Here is a 25,181-nt window from a genome sequence, read left to right on the forward strand (position 1 = left end):
CACAATTGAACCCTTAAGAAATGTGTGTGTGTGTGTATGCATATGTTTGTGTTAGTATTTGATTATGTTCTTGAAAATTCTTTCAACCAAAACCCAAGTCCAGAGTTTTAGAGGCATTATTTGAAGACAGTACCTAGTATAACGTTTCATATAGTGCAAGTTCAGCATATAAGTTTTAAAAGAAAAAAAAGAGAGAGAGAGAGAAGACAGTCTTGCTCAAACTGGTATTGAATTCCCAAGTCTCCTCCTCAGTCTCCCAGGTGCTGTGGTTACAAGGGCATGCCATCACGACTGGGCTAAGAGGTGATTATAGGTCACTATTGCAGAACTGAATGTTGGTGAACTGTGGCAGAAAAAGGCGTTAAGATACAAAATGAACACACTCAGGGGCTTAACTCTCCAACAAGGTAAACTACATAAATCTTTGGTGCCCTGGTGTTATATATATTTAAGTATTGTCAACTGAGATCCTGGGGAATGGAGATGTTGTTTTTCGAATTTCTTGTACTTTGCCTTTCTGTAACTGCTTGAAAGGCTGCTCGAACTCACAAGATCGCACGCCTGCTCGATTAAAACGTGCGCCACCACCGGCATGGATGACGGTGTTCAGATCAAATGCAAATAGAAAGCCACACTAGTCTACCACACTAGATATAGTTCACATTTAAAAGAAATTTGAAACTAATTTTTGCAATTGGTTCCTGTACAGTATGCAATGTATGTGATTATTCGTCTCGATTATGTAAGATCTCATCATTGAGAGAAAATTTCTTTTTACTGAAACACAGAATAGTAAAAATGGATCTTTGGAAACTAAGTGACTTTTTGGTAAAGGAAAATTGAGGCCCCGTAAATCTCAAAAGAACCAGGAACTACCTGATGAAAATTTTGGCTTCCCTCTCTGTCTACACACTTCCTTTCTGGAAACCTAGACTTTTTCTAAGTATCCAGGGGCAAGTTCCATTTGTTCCACAGTGTTATTATTAAAAGGTGTGTGTGTGTGTGTGTGTGTGTGTGTGTGTGAGAGAGAGAGAGAGAGAGAGAGAGAGAGAGAGAGAGAGAGAGAGAGAGAGAGAGAGAGAGAGAGAGATTGGGAGACAATGCTTTTGCACTTTTCTTGGCAACCCCTAGGGCATGGTACCTTCTAAAATTCAGCTATCTTAATACAGAGCTACTTTGGCGTAGTAGATAGAGCACAGAGCTCTTAGGGTATATTCCTTTGGGCCCAGATCCTAACACTGCTTACTAGGCCATTTTGCCCAGTTTCCTACTCAATAAAACGGAGACAAGTCGAGTCTGATCTGAAGATCGGAAAGGAAAGCATCTAAAGCTACAATTAGCTGAAGGTATATAGCCAAACAAACGCAGGGCGGATGCAGCTGACTCCAGGAGGTTCCAGAACCAAGGTCCCAGGGCGCCTCGGACTTCAGATGCCGGAGTCCGGGCCACATCTTCTCGGCCTCAGTGGTTGTCACCCTTGGGCCTTGGGTCGTTGACAGCTCTGGACCTCGTTCCGGAGCCCATCTGAGAACACTGTTTAGAGCCCTGTTTTCTCTGCCAGAGGCCCAAGCTGGTCGGACAGGGCTTCCGGGCTCTTCCGCTGCCGCCGGCATTCGCAGAAATCCAGCACAGGGCTCCGTCTTCCTGGCTTTCTGAACCTGACCGAAGGTTCAGCCACAGCCGCTGAGAGCCACCGCCCAGCCGGGGCCTCAGCGCCACACACTTCGGCCAGCTCAGCAGCGGGAGGCGCGGAAGGCCGCGTTACCTAGGAAACTGGGGCGGGGCCTGGCACCGACCGCCTTACGGGGGGATTTGCGCAGGCGCACAGCCTGGCTGCGAGTATCGCGAGAACCGGCTCCCGGAAGTTCCACGTCAGTGGGTCGGCCGGTCCGCGGGTCGGTGGGTTCCTCAGGATTAGTGTCGCCGGGAGCCTGTGAGAGGCTCGGGCTCGGACAGTCGGAGCCATGGTAGGTCGGGTCCCGCGGGACCGAGAGCGAAGCTCACCGGCTGCGGCGGGTTCCCGGGACTCCCGGGCTGGGGACCGTGGTGAGACGCGGTCTGCGCTTCTGCTGCGGCCTGGAGGGGTCCTACTGGAGCCCCGCTAGGCAGAAGGCCGTGCCTGGAGGCTGGGGTGATGGTTTGGGTGCCTGCGAGTGAGCGGCTGCTGACTCTGCTGGCTGTCATGGAGCCTGTCGGTGCACCGCCGTCTGCACAGGGTCCGGTAGCGCAAGTCAACGCCAGAGGCAGAAAACGGACAGCAAAGGCAACTTTGACAAAAAATCATGTCATTCTCCCATTAAGCTGGTGTCTGCTAATCCAGCGTCCAGGTTACACGCGGTGTTTGGTAGTGTGCAGACCCCAAATTGCAAACTTAAACAGAGGGGAAAAAAAGTCAAATGTGTATGGAGTCATAAGTGGCATTTCAAATGCTTTGGCAGCCCAGTTCTTCGTTTTCTAGGAGCAAAGACAGACTGGGGGATTGTTTATGAAACTAGCTGATGTGATTTTCTGCACTTTGTTTTTATCATCACTGTCACGCTCAAACTTGACCCAAAATGCCTTTGTACAGGATTGTTACAATGAAAAAAGTGTGATAATATCCTTTTCTGGGAAAAAAAAAATAAGAAAATCAGTATTTGTATTCTTAAACATTTTCTTGCCTATTTTATTTGTTGTGGATCACATCAAATATTTTGGTGGTTGAAGACTGTAGGGGAAATAATTCCAAGTCTCTTACCTGACCGTTTAAAAAACACTTAAGACAAGTTTGCACAAAGCAGATTATAGAAAAGTTGAAATTAGAACAAGAATTGGCTGGTGAAGGGCATGGCCATGCCCAGAAAATCTCTTGAAGAAATAATTTGGCATAAAATTTAGTGTTTCCAGCTCCTCCCACACCATCCTCATTTGTACACTTTATCAGGTCTCCAAAGTTGAGAGCCACCTCAACAGACCTTGTGTGGTAACCACACCATTTTATATTAAACAGCTGGTGTTGGTGGAGCCTTCTGTGTTCATAGAGAACCACATTTTTGGAAAAGGCCCTTGGATCTGCCTAATTTCATTTTGAGACTTTTTTTTAAAAAAATAGTGATATGTTGCTTTCATTCTTTGATGTGTGTGAATTCCACACCCATAGATTGAAACAGCTTTGGGTGGAAGGAACATTTGGGGAAAAATACTGTGTGAACATGTATTGACATTTTTCTTGTGATTTTTCCTTTACTAGTATAGTATAACAACTCTTTGATCTTGTCTTGGTGTTCTAACTAATCTAGAGATGACAGGGAGTAATGGGTGTATTATAAGCAAATACCACACCATTTTATCTAACTTGAATTGAGCAACTGTGGGTTTTGGTTTGGTGGAGGGTACTGGGACCATCCACAGACACCAAACGATGACTGTTTTAAGTCTCACAGAAAGCACAAAACGTGAATTTATACATTTGCGTACTTACCACCGGAGTATTTACTGTCCTGTATTTTGCCAAACATTTGCTAGCTGATTGTCACAGCAGCCTGCCGATAGTTATGAGTTAATGTTTATGAGATGGTTACTGTAAGCCCTGCACTGCTCTAACTGAACTCTGAATTTACATCTCAAAACACCAAGAGGTAGATATTATTATTATTATCCCTGTTTATTCAAGTCAAACCTGGAAGGTTAAGTAAACTTATTACTGCATGTCTAATTGAGTGGTGCAGCTGAGGTTTGAACGTAGCAAGACTGTAGACCTCAGTTATGATACCTGTTCCAACCCCCATTCCTGAATAAATAAAGTGTGAAGAGAAGGGCCTCTGTAAGTAATGATCCTGACCTTAAGAAATATGCACTCGGTAAGCAAGAAGAGCTGTGTGCACAGATGTACCGTGACTGGGGAAGAATCCTGGCTAGGCTAATCAGAAAGGGTGTATTGGTGGTGTGGCAGTGGCATTTAAACTAAGTCTGGAGTTGAGGATGCATTGTGAGTATTTTAACCATCTAGGACTTGCTACAGTATCTTTTTAAAATGTGACTGGGATGATAAGTATGACTACAGGAGCTCTTGCCTGCAGTAACGGACATTTTTAAAGTAGTGTCTGCACTTGGGAGTATGTGCAGCTATACCGATTGACCACTTTGATCAATTTTAAAGCATTAATAGTGTATGTATTTGTAAGTATATACTTAGGTGAAAGATCCCACTATGGCTCCTGGCGTAAATATACTTTCTGTTTGCTGACTTTAAGATGAGAGGAAGAAGTTAAAATTTGTGACAGTAGTGACTGGGGCAGAACTTCAGAAGACACTGAAAAGATTCTGCCTTCTGGAATTAGCATGTGGTTTAAAGATGGTGGCTTGAGGATGGTTGTGATGGATAGGAACACATGGCAGTGGAAGTGTTCTCAAGGGAACCGAAGAGTTAGACCATGGGTCTGCATACATTGAAGAAGAGTCGACAGTGACTTACATTTGACAGTGATCCAAAAAGAGGTGAATACAGGCCTCCTTAGGTGTTTGTTTCAGGGTACCACTCCGTGGGATCCTCATGTGTTGAAAAGTAACCCTAAATTTCTGTCCCATTCATGATTGTTATGGAACAGCGCAAAGAATTAAGCACAGTAACTCCTCCTGCCAAGAAGGCTTTTAGGTTGTGCTTTAGGCTTGTTGAAAGGGAAATGAATTTTAAATTAGCCTATAGAAGAGAGTGGAACCTGCTGCTCCGGGGCATCATTGTCTAATGGATTACTTTTCAATGTGATGGCATCCCTGGGAGAAAGAGAAAACTATCATCAAATCATTTTCTGTCCCAGGGTCCAGATAAGGAGGCTGGCTGGAAAGGGCAGTTTTAATCTATTACTATTTTATGGCTTGGTTTTGTTTAAAATGCTTCTAATTTTTGAGTATGTTTCTGTAAATTCAAAAGGCCTTCATGAACATGAGTAAACCTCTATTGATCAGATATTACTACTTGTCTACAGTTTAAATATCTCCCCCACCCTCACCTCTGATCATTTCCAAAGAACTCATTTAATATGGTTTAGGATTACTATAACTTCATGATGACACATCTTTACAATATTTTCTAACACAACGCTAATAGCATGGACATGAAATTGTGATTTAGTTGATGATGTTTAAATTTAGTTTAGTTTAAATCGATTTACCTGTCTCTAAACTAGGTGTTCTAGAAGTAATCTGTGGTTCCTTAGATGGCTCTCACTGTTTTAGGAAGTCACAGATGAGAAGTGTCCCTGGTAGTAAGATGCTATTGGCCTTTCTACTAGGTTTATATTTGCACTAATGAAAGAGGTAACCATGCTGGTGCAGTAATACCAGAACATGCTGATGATACACCCTTTTTGAGACAAGAGTTTAACTTCTAGCCCAGACTGACCTTGAACTCACAGTCCTCTTTTCCAGGGCCTAGAGTCCTGAGAGGACAGGAGTGCATCACCACACCCAACGTGACAATATATTCTTGATTGTCAAACAGTGCTTTAAAAGCCAGATTTTATGTCAGAATGCCCTTGATGAAACAGTAAATATTATTAATGCTGTCAACCTCAACACTTGAGAAGGCCTCTTCTAAATCTTCTGTATTTGTATGACAAAATGAGGGTGTGTAAAATACTTGTAAAATTGCATGTGTCTGGTGCAAAAGGGACTTTAATACAGATAAAAATTCAGGCTGCAGGCTTTACTTGGAATGGTGCTGCTTATTTAGCCATATTTTAGTAGACATAGCCTGATAACTGAAAGAAGGTAGCTGGTCCCTGACCATGTTTGTTACTGATGATAGAGTTTTAGAGACTGAACTTTGTATATTTCTCATATTCAAAGGCCTATCAGTCGAAGTAGATAGTGGTATTAATAAATGTGACTTGATTCAGTGTAATGAAATGTGCCATATTTATGGATCTATGTGACTCAATGAACCATCATTTCCCAAATAACCTGTGTATTACTCTGAAAAGCTTGGCAGTAGTTGAGATCTATTCAAAGTGTAATATAAACCAGTGGATTTTAATTTAGCGGAGTATAAACAGTTACTCCTATGGCTTCAGATCCTACAATACAAGTGTTTTTTAAGAACCCCTGCTTATCAGGCAGCATCAAAGTAGAACATCCCATTCTCCAAAAATGGCTTACATGTTCTGCTTCCTGACTATATATGTTTGAGGCCAGATGGTGGTTGTTTTTGTTACATATCAACCAGAATGGTATACCACAACATACTAGAGACAAAAGCAGATATGAAAAACAGTTTTCTAGAAAGTCAAATTGAAAATTTTTACAAAAATATAAAACATTATCACTTGAAGTCCTCATAAATTTTAAGTATGTAAAGAAAGAGGTCTGGATAAGTAAAATTTGAAAACCACTGCTATAAATACAAACTTAAAAAAATATCCCATTTTTATAAGAGTGATTAACATGGGTGCGTTATACTTACTTAACTCTATTCACAATTTAGGAAAGTGAAAACAAAATTGTTTCATAAGCTTCTTGATACACTGTTTCAAGAATATTTTATTTGGCTTAACCATCTAATTATTGAATTTTCTTTTCCCCTTAGCCTCTTCGACTTGACATCAAGAGAAAGCTAACTGCTAGATCTGATCGAGTTAAGAGTGTGGATTTGCATCCTACAGAGCCATGGATGTTGGCTAGTCTTTACAATGGCAGTGTGTGTGTTTGGAATCATGAGACTCAGGTAAGATTTTTGGAAGGCCTTTATTAGCAATAAAATGCCACTAGTAATGAAAGAAGCACCATAGTCCAACAGCTGTATGTGCGTTGCTTCTCAGGTGTGATCAGGAGCTGGGTTTGTGTGGGGGTGGCTTGTGGAAGAAACTCTTTATGGTATGTGGTATTTAAATACAGCAGCGTTGGTGTAGGCAGTGCTGCACCAGCTTTTGTTCTGCTTGCCCTGCCTCTGTCACCAATGGCCAGGCCGTAGTTGCCATTCCCGTGTATTGAGAGTGGCAGCAGCATTTTTAGAATCCAGATGTTCTTATATTTCAAATAAGGAAGTGTTGTGCCCTTTTTGAGGTGGTGTTTTGTTATTTGATGCCCACCTCCTGCTATTTTACACACAGCTCATAACCACACTGAGCCTTGATTTATTACTCTGAATGGATGATAGTAGTTGTGACCTTTGCATGTCAGAACCGTCAGCACCTGGAATCCAATGACTCACAAAGAACCATCTCCGTGTGAGCTGTTGCTTTCTTACCGTACATGTAACACTTCCATGGCTTGAGAATGCAGCCTTGTCTGCTCTTCAGATTGTTCAGCTCCCGGAGTGTGAGTTGGCTTTTCTCGCCATTTGTGCCACCACAGCACCTCATGTGTTACCTGGTCATGATGGTTCTGCAGCTGGCCTCTTTCACTTCTCCACACATCTTTGGATTTGTTAATGATTTTAAAGATTTTGTACATTTTTCTGCCATCTTGCAGACTGCACATTCAGCCTGCTCTGTTGATATCATAGTCACCCAGTAGCTAGCTCTGTGTATCTGTGTGGCACTCATTCAGGCTTTGTCTTAAGAATCTTTTGAGTTCTGTCCTGGGAAGTCAGGGTAGCCTTAACACTTCCTGTGAACTAGACTCTGGGATTTTCAGTGTATCTTGGTTAATGAGCCAGTAAGATGTGTTATGTTCCAGAAACATTTCAGTATTGCTTTCTTGGTACAAAAAGAGGCATTAAAAATGATAGCTTTGCTGGGTGGTTGCAGCACATACCTATAATCATAGCATTTGGGAGGCAGAGGCAGGCGGATCTTTGTGAGTTCAAGGTCAGCCTGGTCTACAGAGCGAGTTCCAGGACAGCCAGGACTATTCAGAGAAATCCTGTCTCAAAAAACTTAGAAACAAACAAACAAAATGATGGCTTAATTTTCAGAATTTAAAAGAGCAGGCATTTAAAATGGGAAAGCAAAGAAATCTGTTCATCTCTGATTTTTTAGGAGGTCTGAATTTCCACTCATGTAGATGATCTACTCTGAGCACCCAAGGGACATCTAAACCCTTAGTTTTCATGCTTACTGAAACAAATGAACAAGAACTACAAATAACTCACAGCCATTTTTTTCTAGTAATGTGTTGCTAAGATGTGAGAAAACAGTTATATCTTGTTTGAGTCATTTTTATGGGCTCAAAAAATTTTTATTTTTTTATTTTATCTTATTTTTGAGACAGTATAATTACATAGCCCTGGCTGTAATCCCTCAAAACAAACTCACAGAGATCCCCTGCCTCTGCCTCCTAGATGCTGGGATTAAAGGTGTGCGCCACTGCACCACTGCACCCCATCTATGGCTCGATTGTTTTTAAGACCTATTTATTTTTATGTGCATTGGTGCTTTGCCTGCACATGTCTGTGTGAGAGTGTCAGGGCCCCTGCAACTGGAATTACAGACAGTTGTGAGCAGTCATGTAGTTGCTAGGAACTGAACCCAGTCCTCTGGAAGAGCAGCCAGTGCTCTTCACCCCTGAGCGATCTCTCCTGTCCCGTGATGGCTCAATTTTTAAAGGAAACTTAAGCTAAGAGAATTCACTGAACGGATAGTGGAGTGGACTGCACAGCGACTGAATTCTGCAGCTGTCAGTAGGGTGTACAGTGGTGATGACTCCTGCCCTTGGAGAGCACAGTGGGGAAGATGGAAGGGGAGCATGGATTCCCTGAGCAGTGGGACAAGAAGGGAATAAAAGTCTCCCTAGGTAGGGTTTTCCAGAGGAGCCAAAGGGAGCACCGGACAGGAGAGGAGGGCCAGAGCACAGAAGGTCTAGAATGCCGGTCTGTGACCATCTGCTTTATCTTTTAAATTTTTGATTTTCACATCTACTAAGGAAAGGGTAATTAGTCCTTTTCTTTTTCTCCCCATTTTAATGTTGGGCTGTCATACATTTGCTTAACAACATTTTAAACTAGAAATGCTTTCTAGTCTGATGTTTTAAGTACAGCAGAGAAAGACTTCAGTTATTTCCTCATAACTCAACATGTTTATTCTTGTTAAAATTTCAAGACACTGGTGAAGACGTTTGAAGTATGTGACCTTCCTGTTCGAGCTGCAAAGTTTGTCGCAAGGAAGAACTGGGTAGTGACAGGCGCAGTAAGTAATCCTGAGTATCAGACCCTACCCTCTGATTGGTCAGGAATTATGAATACCAGCTGCAGAACTGTAATGCCTGATTTGTTTAGTTAATTAAAAGTAGTGTGTGAAGGATGGATATTGTGCCTTGAGCCTGTAATACTGTTTCGTTTTTTATGCAGTTTACCTCATAATAGTGACGTTTTAAAACCTCCATTCCTAGGATGATATGCAGATTAGAGTGTTCAATTATAACACCCTGGAGAGAGTGCATATGTTTGAAGCCCACTCAGATTACATTCGCTGTATTGCTGTTCATCCCACCCAGCCATTCATTCTCACAAGCAGTGGTAAGACACACCTGTTTCAGTCGTGTGCTCTCTGAGTAATGATTTTCTTTCTGTGAGACATGTTAGGCTTTAACCGCTGTTTCAAGTGGAGCTCTTACTCCAAGTGTCTTTTAAACTATTGGAATCCATTACTGTGCTGTTGAAGCGGCCCACCTGTGTATTTTAATGAAATAACTGTATTTAGGATTATATTGCAATTGCTCCAATTCCTGTCAGGGAAAATGCCAAGGTCTAGATGCTTCACTATCTGGGGAGCTGAAAGCTCGTTAGTATGCCGATGAGCGAGCTGTTGGCAGATTGCCATCAACACTAGTTGACTTATCTGCATATTCAGATTAGCTAGCTCCCCGGTATTAGTGGAAAGCAGTGGACCTGTGGGAGGACAACTACTCTGGGTAGCCCTGAGTTAGTAGTAGTCTTTGAAATGTTTTTAAATTGACAAGTGAGAACTTTTATAAAAGCAGTCTATCTCATCAGGCAAATGCCACCTCTTTCAATAGTCAGTGCTGTTCAGTCAGACTTAGACGGTGACCACTGTTCTGTGGTTAGGTTTACTCTGAGTTGGTAAATGGGGATTTGGAGGTCTTTTCCAGTATTGGTTCTATGGCTTAGATAATGGGATGTGTAAACTCTGCTACATTTGTTGCTTTAAAGACACCAAGACTGTCTTACTACAGAAATGAAAAACAAATTGCAACTGACTTGACTTTCTTTTGGTGTAGATGACATGCTTATTAAGCTCTGGGACTGGGATAAAAAGTGGTCTTGTTCACAAGTGTTTGAAGGACACACACATTACGTTATGCAGATTGTGATAAACCCCAAAGATAACAATCAGTTTGCCAGTGCATCTCTGGACAGGACCATCAAGGTAGGTGTCCACTCTGTCTGTGCTTTACTGTGCCTGTCTGCTCTTACAGAAGGAACATTTGCCATGTGGAAGCAACATGGTGTAAATTAGTTCACACTATAGGATCTTAAAATAAGAAGCAGTGCCATGATTTTCTAGGTCACTGTGTTTAGTGTCCTCAGTCATTATTGCTCCTCATCATTTGTCTGTTTCACATTTAAATTCTGTCTGTTTTCCCCTTTTTACGGGCTGCCTTTCCTATAGAGTCTGCCTTGTCCATTCACTCTCAGAGTAAACTGCAGATACCTAAGGGTGATACAGGATTGTCGGGGCTAGCCTGGGCTGATGTTATAGACCTAACAGTGTCCTCTAGAAATGCCATGAGTGTTCACAGAACATTGCCTTCATCAGCTCTGTCTCTGACTGCAGGTCTTTTCATTCTCCCATTTAGATTACTTTTTGTCTGGACATCTTGGTGGCTCTCTAAGGGTTAGCACAAATAGTCATTCTGAGAAACTCAAGTCAAGCACCTGATGGCTCTGGAGTGTGTGCCACTTTCCTTCTTAGCTTTTCCTTCTATTAACAGTCTTACATTGAGTTATAATTCATGTAATCTGGAATCCTTTATCCTCATGACAAGCTGGATGTTTGGGGCAGGAGCTGTGTCTCCCCTTGCACAACCCCAAGAAGACATTCTGAGAGAGCAGTACAGTGCCTTGGCTGTACTGGACACTGAGTACATGTAGCAGTGAGTGTGGTTAGGTTTCTCTTCATACTATCTCTGTCCATTGACTTAAAATTCAAATCACATTATTTTTGTTTATACATTTGCTGACATATGTATAATATTTTTATTACTTTAACTCATCTAAGCTATTATGTGTGTGAAGATCTTCAGGTTTTTACCTGACCTTGTTACCTTTTGTTGAATTGCCCTTGCTTTTGACATTGGTGGAAAACTGAGATCAGTTCTAACTTCTTGACTAAATTAGGTTTATCTATTTATTTTTGAGTCAGGGTCTCCAGTGTATGCTAAGGGGGCCCAGAATTTACTGTGTGGCCCACACTGGCCTCACGTTCTCAATTTTCTCAACTTCCCAGATGCTGGGAACACAGACCTGTGCCTCTCTACCTGACAAGTTTTCTTTCATTTTAGTACATGCTACTAATCTACTAAATCACCATCAAATCCTTACTTACCTTAGAGGTTCTCAGCATGTGAATACACTGATTCCTACACTCTACCTGGTTACCAGTTTTCTTAGTTTGCTTTCTGTGGCTGTGATAAAACGCTGACAAACTCACCGTGGGGAAGAAAGGGCTTCTTACTACATATTATAGCTTGTAGTCTGTCATCCAGGTCAGAGCAGGAACTCAAGGCAGGAACCTGGAGGCATAATGGAAGCAGAACTGTGGAAGAATGCCCTTTATTGGCTTGCTCTTAATGACTTGCTCAGCCTGCTTTCTTATGCCGCCTAGGCTCACCTGCCCAGGGATGGCACCACCCTTAGTGTGCTGGGTCCTCCAGCATCAATCATTAACCAAGAAAAGGCCATTCTGATGGAGGCATTTTCTCCTTTGAAGCCCCTCTTCCCAGATAACCAGCTTGTATCAGGTTGATAAACAACTAACTGGACACCAGCTGAGCCATAATTTGTATGGAGAAGCCTGGGAATTGACATCTGCAGAGAGCCGTGTTTCTGCTCCTTGAAAATTAACATGAGAACAACAGCAGGACACCCTTGAACACTCTCTGCCTTGGGCTGTGGTGTTTGGTGTCTTGTGTGAGGAGCAGGTGGAACTGCCTCTGAAAGTGCTGACTGGCAATGTTGCTGTTCCCTGAAGGTGTGGCAGCTAGGCTCTTCTTCACCAAACTTCACTCTGGAGGGACACGAGAAAGGCGTGAATTGCATTGATTACTACAGTGGTGGCGACAAGCCGTACCTCATTTCAGGTGCAGATGACCGGCTCGTGAAAATATGGGATTATCAGGTACAGTTCCTCTACCCTTCCTTGCTATACGCTGGACGTGGTCTTTACTGCTTCCTAAAGCACCTCGGAGGTTTGGATGGAAGAAGTCTTTAGAGAATTGTAAGTTAAGGCCCCAGTATTTGCACCTAAAATGTGGTCCTAGAATTCTCCCCTTTATTAAAAACAAATACAAATGCATTTTAAGATTTTAAAAGTGAAATGCCAGCTTGCTTATTGTTTGTTTAAAAAGGCTTTTACATTGTTATATTACACCACACATATCTAAGTGTCCTCATCCCCAGACTTCTGTACCTGAATGAAAACAAGCCCAACAGTGAATGTTGTGATGTAGCCATGGTACACATTTCACCACATGGAACAGTCATAAACCTAGTCATGCACCCGTATTGCCATGCTTTGTGTCTCGAAGGTTTTGTTGCTGCACACCTCCTCCCCCCACTTCTAACAGCATAAATAGTTTCCCAATAGCAGAATATAGTGGTGCACATCTATAATTCCAGTATTTGAGAGGCTGAGGCAGGTGGATTGCTGCCAGAACAGCATGGACTACATAGCAAAACTATCTGGGAAAAAGTTTCTATAAGCAAGTAGTTAATAAAGTAGGCCTCAAAAAAAAAAAAAAAATTACTTTGAAACTTTTTCAGATTTGTGTTTAATCTAGAAAAAAATTAAAGGCTAAAGCAGTATGTTTTCCTAAGGCCACAGGTGAAGTCTGTGTAATGAAGAAATTGACTATGTCATAGATAAAAGTAATGTAGTTTTCAGGAAAATAATATTCAGACGAAACCTCCATCTCTTGGGATTTTTTTTAAGTGTAATAATTACATTTACTTTTATCTATGACATAATTGAAGAAAATAGTCTTATATTCAACAAAAGAGTAATGTTTTTAAAATGTCAGTATTAGGTCTGTTGAGTTTGCCATAACTCCTATCAGGCAAAAAGAAAGTGCACTGAGAAAATTAAGGATGTGTTATTTGCTTTCACTACTGAATCTGCTTCCTGTGTCTTGATTTCAGAATAAAACTTGTGTGCAGACCCTGGAGGGGCATGCCCAGAACGTGTCATGTGCAAGCTTCCATCCTGAGCTGCCCATCATCATCACAGGATCAGAAGATGGTAAGTTAGAGTCATGTCACTTGTGTGCTTGACATGACTCCCTGCATATTTAAACCAAGTGGTGCCCTCCATTCAGTGGGCTGTTTCTAGCAACTTCCATATCTTTATTAGGATTCTAGACTTATAATATAGAAGAATAAAATGGCTTTATCATCATCACCATTCTAGTGTCTTTTACTCTGTTATTTAAATAAAAGTACATCAGATATTCTAGAGAAGAACTGGAAGAGCCTGTGCTTTGGAGTCTGACAGACCTGGGTTTGAATTTAGGCCCTGCCACTTTGCAAATGTATGCTTTAGGTAGATTAAGAGATGAGAACATGCTAGTCTACTCATAGGATTATAGCAAGAGGGAAGAGGAAATCACACACAGCAAACATGTGGTACATGGGAAGCACTCTACTCAGGAAACCCTGTTGTGATTTTACACTTAAATTTAATTCCTTTTTCCTAGTTTCCTACTTGCAAATTTGTTGCTATTTCTTATTTATGTTGCTTTGTAAAGTCATCCAAAGAATATAGATCTAAATGTCATAAAATCTCTATAAACTACTTTTATTGAAATAGAAAGGCTTCCATGCAGCTCACTCACCACAAAGAGTTTATCTTGGATGTTCATATCCAAAGGGAATGTTCACGTTGCTTTTTAGGAACGGTGAGAATCTGGCATTCTAGCACCTACCGGCTTGAGAGTACACTGAATTATGGAATGGAGAGGGTGTGGTGTGTGGCCAGTCTGAGAGGGTCCAACAATGTCGCTCTGGGCTATGATGAAGGGAGCATCATTGTTAAGGTAATTATACTTTGTTTTAATGTGTGGACATAGGCAAAGCCGTTCTTGGGTTTTTGTACAGCCATCTTCCAAGTCACCAGTTTTGTAAAATTAGCATTTCTTTTGTTAACTAGAAGAGATTAGGCAATGACAGTTTAATGTGGAAGAAAGGAGATAAGACTCCATGAGAGAAAAAAAACCGTCTGTTCCGTGGTTTTGATTTCCTTTTAGTCACTAAAAGCTGTTGTCATTGTTCCAGCTCGGTCGGGAGGAACCTGCCATGTCCATGGATGCCAATGGAAAGATAATCTGGGCCAAGCATTCAGAAGTTCAGCAGGCCAACCTAAAAGCAATGGGCGACGCGGAAATTAAAGATGGAGAAAGATTGCCACTGGCAGTAAAGGATATGGGCAGCTGTGAAATATATCCCCAGACTATTCAGCACAATCCTAATGGGAGGTAAGCTGTCTGTCGCTAACATCCCTCTCAGAGCTTATGTGGGGTGAAGTGTTAGGAAGGTTGAGGACCAGTGCCCTAGAGCTTTAGTAAAAGTCATTTTACAGTATATTTGGATGTCTTAAGCCATCTTCACTATCATAAATGACAAAGTATGGCATCAAGGCTTAATCGCTGATAACTGCATTTTTAATTATCTTATGAAAGTTAAGGCATATATATTATTTATTTTTTTTAATATCTTCAAACTTTTTTTGCTGTAAGGTTTTCATTTTACCTTTGACTGTCCTCCAATAATAGACATTATTATTTTCTAAATGAAATTTGAAGAGAGGTATTTTGTCTATTGGGGAAATATGTTTGGGTATGTAACATTCTATTTTTGTTTTTAAATGTTAATGATCCTGTTTATTTTAACAAATTTAGCAGTTGAATAGATCTCTTGTTCATCTAAATGATGCGCATCGGTGCGCAGGTAAACTCGCTGTAAAGTAGTGCCTTCGTTGGTGTGACTGCCTTGAGCACGGTGGTAGGCACCTTGGTGCTCAGCAGGCACTACTGAATAATTGGAGTGCTTTGCATCTTCAGCTGTGCTTGCCACTCTGCCCCTGGCTCTGGGATTCATCAGAGAAGGCCATTGCAACAGTGTTTTTGTCAGTAACCCTATATTGATAATTGCTTTTGGACTTGTTGCTTAGAATATTATGCACAGCATATTCAAAGAAATGTGTAGCGCTAACATTTTAAATTATAATAATTGACTAAAGTAGCATTTGTTACTGAATTATTTTATCATAAATGTGGATTACTGTTTCCTGACATCTATCTGTCATCATCCCTGACTTCTGTCCTTTCTAGGTTTGTTGTGGTGTGTGGTGATGGGGAGTATATCATCTACACAGCAATGGCTCTGAGAAACAAGAGCTTTGGGTCTGCCCAGGAGTTTGCATGGGCCCATGATTCTTCAGAGTAAGTTAGAGTTGCGTGATGCCTGACTGCAGATAGGTTATTGGTGCCAATATGATTGATGCTTTTCCATGTTAAAAGACAGTTCCACCCCAGCTGCTTCATTGAGGTATTTGGAGAGTGTAAACTTCCCTTGACCTGTCTGAATTACCACTGAGCTGGCTCACTCAGGCTGATGTAATAAATTCATTCAGCTGGTGATCCAGGACCTATATCTGATGGAGCCTGTGACAGGACTTGATGCTTGGGGTTTAAGGCAGAGTAGGCCTTCATCAAGTCCTTAGGAAGCCCTCACAGACATGGCTTCCCAAGGGGCTGCCCTTTATAAAGTATTTGGAGAGATGGTGCTATGCCATGTCACCTGGACAAGAACTCTGTTTCTGCATGTTCCCCATTGCTCATTCTTAACCGATTTCCATCTGAATTCAGAATTTTCATAGAATGCTCTCATTAAAAGCAGGAGAGGCCACATGAACTCTTTCTAGTATATATAGTCCATAGCCACCAACACAGTCAAATTATCCCATCCCAGTCACCTCACTCCTCAGTCCCAGACAAACACTGATCTGCTTTTTGTTACTGTGTAAGTCAGAATTTCCTTCTAGACTTCTTAGCACTTCATATAATTGGAGCACTATAGGCATGCATTCTTGGATCTGGCTTTTGAGGTCATCCATGTTTTCATCTGTATTAATAAGTAGGTCTTTTGTGTGTGGAGTGGTAGTCCATTGAATAGATGTTTTACAATTTAAGCATTCACCTTTTGATGGATATTGGTGCCATTTCTAGTTTCTAAAATGGTTTGTAAGCTTTAGCAATTTGCATAACACATAGCATGAAACCCATTCATTATTTGTCTAACTAAAGTTTTCGCTATCTCTTAGGACAAAAAAACATGTCAGTGAATTTTCAAATGGAGATACATTTTATATTTCTGAATAATTAATATTAAGTCAGAAGTATATGAAGATACTTCTAACAGTTGATGGAATTTGGTTTGGTATGTAATATGCTGTTTCCTCTGTTCTTCAGGTATGCAATAAGAGAAAGCAACAGTGTTGTAAAGATATTTAAGAACTTTAAGGAAAAAAAGTCATTTAAACCCGATTTTGGAGCTGAAAGTGAGTGCTATTTATTTATGACACATTTTGAGAATTTTTGTAATGGCTCAGAATATGTGAGCAGAATCTGTGTCCTTTTTAAGGTATCTACGGGGGCTTCTTGCTGGGAGTCAGGTCTGTGAATGGCTTAGCCTTCTACGACTGGGACAATACAGAGCTCATCCGCAGGATTGAAATTCAGCCCAAGCATGTGAGTGTCTCCTCTGTGGTTGCTTCTGGGAGGTTTATCTTTGGAATGTCTGAGTTCCTCAGGTCAAGAAGGACCCTTTGCACACTGCTCTCCTGGTCCCATTGTGCTGAATACCATGCCATTTACCTAAGAAGCGCTCAGAATATCAGTTCCGCACTGGAATCAGACAATAAACATTGGCTATTTGTAAGAATAGAGAATGTTATACAAATTCCAAGTGCCATTCATATTTTAAATGGCCTTAACAAAGTGAATGTGCTTGTTGAAGACAGGAAATTAGGGAATTCTTGATGTGGAAAAGCCCTTCTAGACTTGATGTGATGATGGTCAGGAGACCTTCTTCAGTAACAACCTTAGAGATGCCAGTTGGTTAGACAGCTTTCACTGTTGGGACATTGTCGTTAGAGAGCACGCTGGTCTCCCATTGGCTTCCATTGCTGGCCTGCGTACAGCAGCCCTGTGCGGTCACCTTCCCAAATGTGTGGAGAAGTTCACTGCTAAGTGCACAATTACTCCCTTCCTGTAAGACTGAACCTGTAGTGAACGAAGTGTGTACATTTGAGGTGGCCGCTCAGAAAGGCAGATCAGTCATCTGTGGTTTTTTTCTTTGTTGGATTGCAGATTTTCTGGTCTGATTCTGGAGAGCTGGTCTGTATTGCCACTGAGGAGTCATTTTTTATTCTTAAATACCTGTCAGAAAAAGTCTTGGCTGCACAGGAAACACATGAGGGAGTTACTGAAGACGGCATTGAAGATGCCTTTGAGGTAAGTGTCTCGGCTCAGCTTAGGGTTTGTTTTTAATATTTTATATCCTTAAAACAGACTGTGCTGATTTTAACATGTTAGTGTAAACTAGGTTTGGGAAGAGTGTAAATTCTGATAACATATAAAAACTAAAATCTTGACACAAACAGAAGCTGAAAGTAAGTGTGTTTGAAATAAATGTGTGCTTTTAGGAAATCTGCAGGCTTACTTTGATTGCTTCACTAAGGAAACTTGAAGATGTTTGGTTCTAAGACTATTGAGCCAGAGTGATTCAAACGGGCTCTGAAATGGGAAAAACAAACCATCCGCTGTGGGGATAGATGTCCTAAAGGACTCTGAGATACTTAACATTCCAGCTTCTTGTGTGTTAAACAGTTTAGACTAATACTCTTAAATCAGTCATGTACAACTGAGATTTCACAACATAAATATTCATCTAACTCTGTTTTTAAACCAAGACAAAAATTCCTAGGAAGAATGTTCTCGAAATGAGTTTTACTTTGCATTCCTTTTGTTAGCTTACCACTCTCATCATATCCAGCTTGTTGTTCACAGATGTCTGGTGTTGGCTAAGATAGCAATAGTCTTTGTTTTTTGTTTGTTTGTTTTGTTTTCTATAGGTTCTTGGTGAAATTCAGGAAATTGTGAAAACTGGGCTGTGGGTAGGTGATTGCTTCATTTACACAAGTTCTGTGAACAGATTAAACTATTACGTGGGAGGAGAAATCGTCACCATTGCTCACTTGGACAGGTACTGAGTATCATTTTGCTTTTTGTCTTAAGCAGTCTAAATTTCAAAGTGCTTTGTGAACCAAATGTAGTGTTGACTTGTCACAGTGGTGGGATAGTTTCCCCACATTAGTTTTAGTAGGTTGTCTGATGGTAACCAAAACCACATCCATCTAATGTAAAGATATTGAGCAAGAGAGGTGTGTGTGTGTTGTTATTGTAACTGTAGAATTGGGCTTCAGTTTTATTTCTGTTTCTCTTTCAGGACAATGTACCTTCTGGGTTATATCCCTAAAGACAATAGGCTTTATCTGGGGGATAAGGAATTGAACATTGTTAGCTACTCCCTGCTGGTTTCAGTCCTAGAATACCAGACTGCTGTCATGCGGAGGGATTTCAGCATGGCCGATAAGGTCCTCCCCACCATTCCCAAAGAACAGAGGACTAGAGTTGCACACTTTCTGGAAAAACAGGTGAGAGGTTTGGCCTGTCTTCCTTTTTTTTTCTTCCTTATTTTTAAAACTAGCATTTGACAGAATGTTGATATGGATTGTAGAATGTTGCCTCATATTCCTCACCATTGATTCTCTTGAGTCAGGTTTCCCAGCTGAGGTACTGTGGCAGCATGCGGCACACTTGACTTGAACTGAGAGCTCAGCACCCTCCGTGCCTGTCAGTGTTGGTGCTGATTTTAGCAGTCGCCTTATATTCACCCCCCTTTTTAAAGTTCTTGATGTCTTTATTTCTTGTTAAGTGTGGTGATGTACACCTTTAATTCCAGTACTAGGGAGGCAGAAGTAGGCACATCTTTGAGTTCCAGGCCAGCTAGGGCTACAAAACAAAAAACACTGAATTTTGTTTTAACTTAAAAAAAAAAAAAAATGTTGTAAAGTGCCCATAACAAAGTTTATCATTAGCAATATACCTTTTGCCTAATGTAACATTTTTTGTTTTACTTCAGTTACATATTCACAGCATATAAAGTAGGTTCTGCAAGGTATAAATGAGATGTTCTTCCTGTCCTGTCCCCTCCTACCTTCCCGAGGCATTTACTCTGTTTTCATGCCTAAGGATACTGCGATACACTGATGCTTCATTTTTCAGCTTTAGGCATTTCATGTGAAGTGAAGCTTGTGAGTAGGGATTCTTAGGTGTGGACATCACAGGAAGGGGTGCAATAGGAAGCCATCATGTCCAGATAGTCACCTAGTCAATCTAGGGACTTTGTTTAAAACCTTCTAGGTAGGATTTCAGCCTATACACAGCTCTGATGGAAGTGACACTGTAGTATTCTAATGCAGCCCCTCTTGAGCTGCTTAGAGTTGACTCGATTCGCCATCATTCTGTAGACTGAGTAGAAGCCAGCTCAGAGGCTGGACGTTTAGGACTTCATGTAGTTTCTCTCCATTATTAACATTGTTTTCCCTCGATACTCAATACTCCCTTTTCCAGGGGTTGTGTATTCCCTAGACTGGAGACCTTCAGAGAACAGAGCTGTATGGCAGGGTTAGAGGGACAGTGGCGGGTCTGTTCTGTCCGCCTGCATTTAGGAAGTTTTATCTTTAGTGTTGGTCCTTATGAGCTACCGTAGGGTTCTGAGGTGTAAACCAGGTCGTGTTCTGCCGCCCTCACTTCTGACCTACTGAGTTTTCTTCAGTGTTTTTACTCTTCCACCAGCTTCCAACCTTTCAAATTTGGTTAGGAAGGAGATGGCTTGAGAGATGGCTCAGTGGTTAAGAGTATTTGCTGCTCTTTCAGGGGACCTAGGTTTGGTTCCCAGCAAGTACTTACAGCTTACAGCTGTCAGTAACTCCAGTACCAGGGGAATCCAGGGCCCTTTTCTGGCTTCTGCAGGCACTAGGCATACATAAGTGTGCTTACATACATGTAGGCCAAACATTCATACACATAAAGTAAAAATAAATCTTAAAAAGTTCTCTTTAAAATTTGTATTTTAATCAATAATTAATTCTAATAATATATTAATATTTGTTAATTATATTTTTACTTCACAATCATATTTCCTCTCCCTCTGTCCTTAGGAGTTTATGTCCTTAGGAGTTTTGTTGTATTTCCAGTCTCCACTAAGATGATGCTAAAAGTATCTTAATGGAGATTGGAAATACAACAAAAGCAAGCACCTGTCACCCTCCTCTGTTCTGCTCTGTCCCTACCTGACCAGTTCCAGACATCTGCCCTTTGTTCTGGGGTTTTCTTGTGTCAGTGCTAGTGAAGAAAAGCAGTAACTTGGATTATTTAGACCCAGTGTTTACACTGCACCAATGGGTAGGTGGGGGACGTGGAGCAGCACATCCCCGGCATAAAGCCATCCTGAAGATGTAGCCAGATTGAACTCTGAAAGTTGTCTGGCTTCTTCTGTCCTGACCATTCTCTACTAAGTATTTTCCTCTGGTATGCTGAGAAGTACACCACCCTGTTTCCCCCTGACACTGCCACATTCCCAGAACTAAAACCTTGCCCATCAGTGGTTTTGTCTTACAGAAGTTAAATTTGTAATTACATCATTTGTTGTAAAACCCTGTCCTGATGGCTTAGTAGAGCATGAGGAGACTTTGGCTTTCTTCCTTTGGATACATGATAGGCTGAATCTGAGACCAAAGTAAAGCACACTGATGACAGCTCATCGGTGCCTGGACCCCAGCTAGAAGCCAAATGACCGACAGATGATGGAAAGTTGGACAGTTTTGCCTTTGCCCGGCTTCCTCTTCCCATTTCTGTCATTAATCCTATAAAATGAATCCTGGACTAGATGGCCTCTAAGGCCTGCTTCTGAGGTTGCCAGCAGCTGAATTTACCTATGCATGTGCTCCCTGCCCCTGATGCAGTCAATAAAATTTTATTTTGTATTTGATTAGGACTTACAGAAATACATGAAAACATCAATTCTTTAGTTCTGACCCACACCCAGCTCTCCCAGAAATCTTTTAAATTGAAGTATTTATTCCTGTAGCATCCTTGTTACAGGATGATCTTAAAGATAGAAGTATAAAATTATGCAAAGTAGACATTTTAGAAATAAAAGCACAAGAAATGGGAATGTAAACTTTTCATTTGCCAAAAATGGCTGCTGTTTTGCATTGTTGATAGTATATTCTTGACTGCTAATGGATATCAAGTTATTTGAAGTTTAGATTCCATGTGGTCTACTATGGACTATGGGGTTTTCCTGTCAGTAAGGTCTTTTGAGAAATAATTTGTTGTGTGTATACTCTATGTGCACATTATTTCTAAGTCACACATTTTTCATTTTTAAAATGTGTAGGGCTTCAAGCAGCAAGCACTAACGGTATCCACAGATCCTGAACATCGTTTTGAGCTTGCTCTTCAACTTGGAGAGTTGAAAATTGCTTACCAGTTAGCAGTGGAAGCAGAGGTATGTTCTAATCCACGACTTTCATAATCCCGGAAGGTACTTATATGTTTTTGCTGAAACATTTTGTTACTAATGTTCTTCAAATACAAATTAGTGACTCAATTTGGTGAGGCTGTTGTCTCTTTGATCTTTTTCAAAGATGCATTGTTAATCTTTGTATAAATTAAATGTGTTAAATTCAATATACTGTTAGTTCTGTAATCTGTTTGAGAAGTTTTTTCCTGTCTAGTCTGGGTCTCACAGTATAGACATGAAAACAATTTGCCATATTACAAACTTATGAGAGACACTGATTTTAAAGAAGAATTCTGACAATTTGTAGGTCTTCGTATATACTGTGTACTGGTAATTAGGGGTTAAGTACAGCATTTATAAGTAAATTTCAGATTGTACAAAAAAACTGTAGCTATCAAGATCATTTACATGTACATTTTATTTCTGGGAAGCTACAAATGACCATATTCATTACTCAATATTTAAGGACATAATTTTCTATTCTTCCTAAAACAGTGTTACTGATTTACTTGTTAAAATAATTGCAGTCTAATGATGTTTAAATTCCATTTACATGGTTTTAGATTCAGTTTCACTAGGTAATTAAAAATGAAAATGAGTTAATTATCCATGTACCATTTGAATTAATTTTGTTCATAGGATTTTCATTTCATTACACATTTTTATCATGCCTTTGACTGACAGAACGTGTTTACCAAATGTAACTCAAAAATTACATATGTGTGTCTGTCTTTATATCTTCAATTGTCATCACAGTGATGTTCAAAGAAATAGAATGATGCTGATCTGATATTGGAAGCTTAAATGTTTATTTCCAAAGATGTCTTATCTTGAACTCTTACAGTCAGAGCAGAAGTGGAAACAGCTTGCCGAACTCGCCATTAGTAAATGTCAGTTCAGTCTAGCCCAGGAGTGTCTGCACCATGCCCAGGACTATGGGGGTCTGCTGCTCTTGGCCACTGCTTCTGGAAACGCTAATATGGTGAACAAGTTAGCAGAAGGCGCAGAGAGAGATGGCAAAAATAATGTGGCATTCATGAGCTACTTTTTACAGGGCAAGTAAGTATTATCTCAAAGTCTAAAAGACTTTAAGGAGCTGTAAGCAGTTATTTTTACACTGACTGTGAGGATGGTGTTTGAGAGGAATATGGAACACAAGTCCTAGGAAAGAGCTGAGGGATGGCTGTTGTTGAATAGTGGGGGCAGCCAGAGAATAGTGCTACCTACCGTGGTGGCACTTGTAGTGACTTTGGATCTGTATCTTTATGCATGAGCCCACCAGTTACCTACTCCAAGACCATTTTACTAAAGGATAGGAAGAGGTGGCTGTTCGCTTCCAAAAGGACTAATGGCAGAAGATTGTCTACACCGCGATGTTTTTGATCTGTTTTGTGCAGGGAAGGGGGATAAAAATGCTATTTACTGTTTGAGCTCAACTTTAAAAATGTCACCAATTTTTAAGTCTAGCAGAGTTAATGTAAGCCAAGTCATGTGGACATTAGTCTGCCTTTTGGAAATAAAGAAGTGTTTATTAGCCTTGCTCTGCATACCAGTTCTTAAAAATCCTAGACTCAATCAATCATCAAACATTTGTTTTTGAGGTTTGTGCTAAGGAACTGAACTCCATTATTGAGCTACACTTCCAGGCATGTCATAAAACTCAGAATGCATAACAAGCTTGCCATAACTCTCCTTAAAGTCCCATTATATTCTTAAAGTTATTCAGTCCAAATAAGCTAAAAGTGTCATGAATGCCGGCCGTCTTATCCCTCACACCCTTGAAATCCACTGGTTTTGTTCAACTTTAAGATAATTATTTATAAGGCTAGCAACAGAAGTGAATGTGTAAGGGGTGGGGTGAGGGCATTGGAGGATTCTGCCTCTGTAACAAGCCCACACTTTAGGCTCTATGTGCTTTTACTTAACAATACCTCTGCTTTCCTCTACAGGCTTGACGCTTGCCTAGAGCTCTTGATCAGAACAGGAAGACTCCCAGAAGCTGCCTTCCTGGCCCGCACTTACTTACCCAGCCAGGTCTCAAGGTGTGGACTTAGTTTAAGGAGATATGTTTCAACTAAAACCAGGGCCAGGTTGCTTCATCTGTTTGGTTCTCTGATGTCTCTCTCATTAGGGTAGTGAAGCTGTGGCGGGAGAATCTCTCAAAAGTCAACCAGAAAGCAGCAGAATCCCTTGCGGACCCCACAGAGTATGAAAACCTTTTCCCTGGATTAAAAGAAGCCTTTGTTGTTGAAGAATGGGTCAAGGAGACACATGTGGATTTGTGGCCAGCCAAGCAGTACCCTCTTGTCACGGTGAGTGGCAGACTGCCAGGCTTCGTTTAGAGTGACTGCAAGGAGGAAACACATCCACAAGTCTAACTTTAAAATGTTATTAAGAGCTACTGTCTGGGATTTGGGCCAAGTGTCTAGATTATTTCTGATTTCAGAGTATTTCATTTTATCATTGTTTTATTCTGACAGCCAAATGAAGAAAGAAATGTCATGGAAGAGGCAAAAGGCTTTCAGCCCTCAAGAGCCACAGCTCAGCAGGTTCGTGAAGAACTGCATATGACAGCATGATTGACATTGTTGATTTATAACACTCCCTGCAACTTCCTTTGCATGGGGGAATATGTAAATCTGTGGGCAAGTTCCTTTGGCTTCATGTTTACCTTTTACTGAATTTTCAGGAACCTGATGGGAAACCTGCTTCTAGCCCAGTTATCATGGCCTCCCAAACCTCCCAGAAAGAAGAAAAGGTGGGTCAGACATCCTTCACCCCCAGTCAGGAGGGCAGGCTTTTGATGGCTTTGGTACCATATTTCAGAGAAGAGGCTTCAAGTGGGATGGTGTTCATGTCAGTGTTAAGGAAATTTGATTCTGGCTTTAGACTGTGAACAGGTAATTTAACACAGAACTGTGTAACATCTGCCCTCTCCCTTTCCATGCAGAGCTTACTAGAACTAGAAGTTGATTTGGATAATTTGGAATTAGATGATATTGACGCAGCAGACATCAATCTGGATGAAGATATTCTGGATGATTGAACAGTTTGCCATTTACTTAAGTAACAGATGAAGACAAATTGATCACAAACCACCCTGACCAGGAACTATGGGAATTCCTTGATTTGCATATGTAAACAAGGGGCACACAGCCATTTCCTCATCTTCAGAGGAGTTGATGGGCAGCGTTTAAGTTACTATGTTCTCCTTGTTAACTGAAACAGACATACACTTTTGTTTTTTTCATATTGCCATTAGACCACCTCATAAAATCTTTTGAACTAATGAAAAACTTGAGTTTCCTTCCTAATGAAAATGGACACGGAGTTTAGAGGGCTAAGCCAAATATCTCACTGGGAATCAGCTTTCTTTGAATAG

The 25,181-nt window shown here is 40.9% G+C and overlaps 1 protein-coding gene across 1 annotated transcript; it reads left to right on the plus strand.

Annotated features, from left to right (window-relative positions):
- The first annotated feature begins 1,843 nt into the window (after positions 1-1,843).
- Positions 1,844-25,095, plus strand: Copb2 (COPI coat complex subunit beta 2). The gene is made up of 22 exons (XM_028866053.2): positions 1,844-1,967; positions 6,563-6,700; positions 9,015-9,101; positions 9,304-9,430; positions 10,153-10,301; positions 12,126-12,272; positions 13,292-13,391; positions 14,042-14,184; positions 14,423-14,622; positions 15,478-15,588; positions 16,618-16,706; positions 16,790-16,896; positions 17,518-17,661; positions 18,282-18,412; positions 18,656-18,863; positions 21,674-21,784; positions 22,644-22,858; positions 23,749-23,841; positions 23,931-24,111; positions 24,280-24,348; positions 24,489-24,557; positions 24,750-25,095. The coding sequence occupies exons 1-22, from the start codon at positions 1,965-1,967 to the stop codon at positions 24,843-24,845; spliced, it is 2,718 nt and encodes a 905-aa protein (XP_028721886.1). The 5' UTR covers positions 1,844-1,964; the 3' UTR covers positions 24,846-25,095.
- The last annotated feature ends 86 nt before the right edge of the window (positions 25,096-25,181 follow it).

The sequence above is a fragment of the Peromyscus leucopus genome, chromosome 7 (genome assembly GCF_004664715.2).
Source record: "Peromyscus leucopus breed LL Stock chromosome 7, UCI_PerLeu_2.1, whole genome shotgun sequence".
NCBI classification, from domain to species: Eukaryota; Metazoa; Chordata; class Mammalia; order Rodentia; family Cricetidae; genus Peromyscus; species Peromyscus leucopus.

Excerpts from the sequence above, each read along its gene's own strand:
- Copb2 (XM_028866053.2), top strand. Across the intron at positions 16,897-17,517 it reads TTGAAATTCAGCCCAAGCAT|ATTTTCTGGTCTGATTCTGG; the intron begins GTGAGTGTCTCC and ends GTTGGATTGCAG. Across the intron at positions 21,785-22,643 it reads AGTTAGCAGTGGAAGCAGAG|TCAGAGCAGAAGTGGAAACA; the intron begins GTATGTTCTAAT and ends GAACTCTTACAG.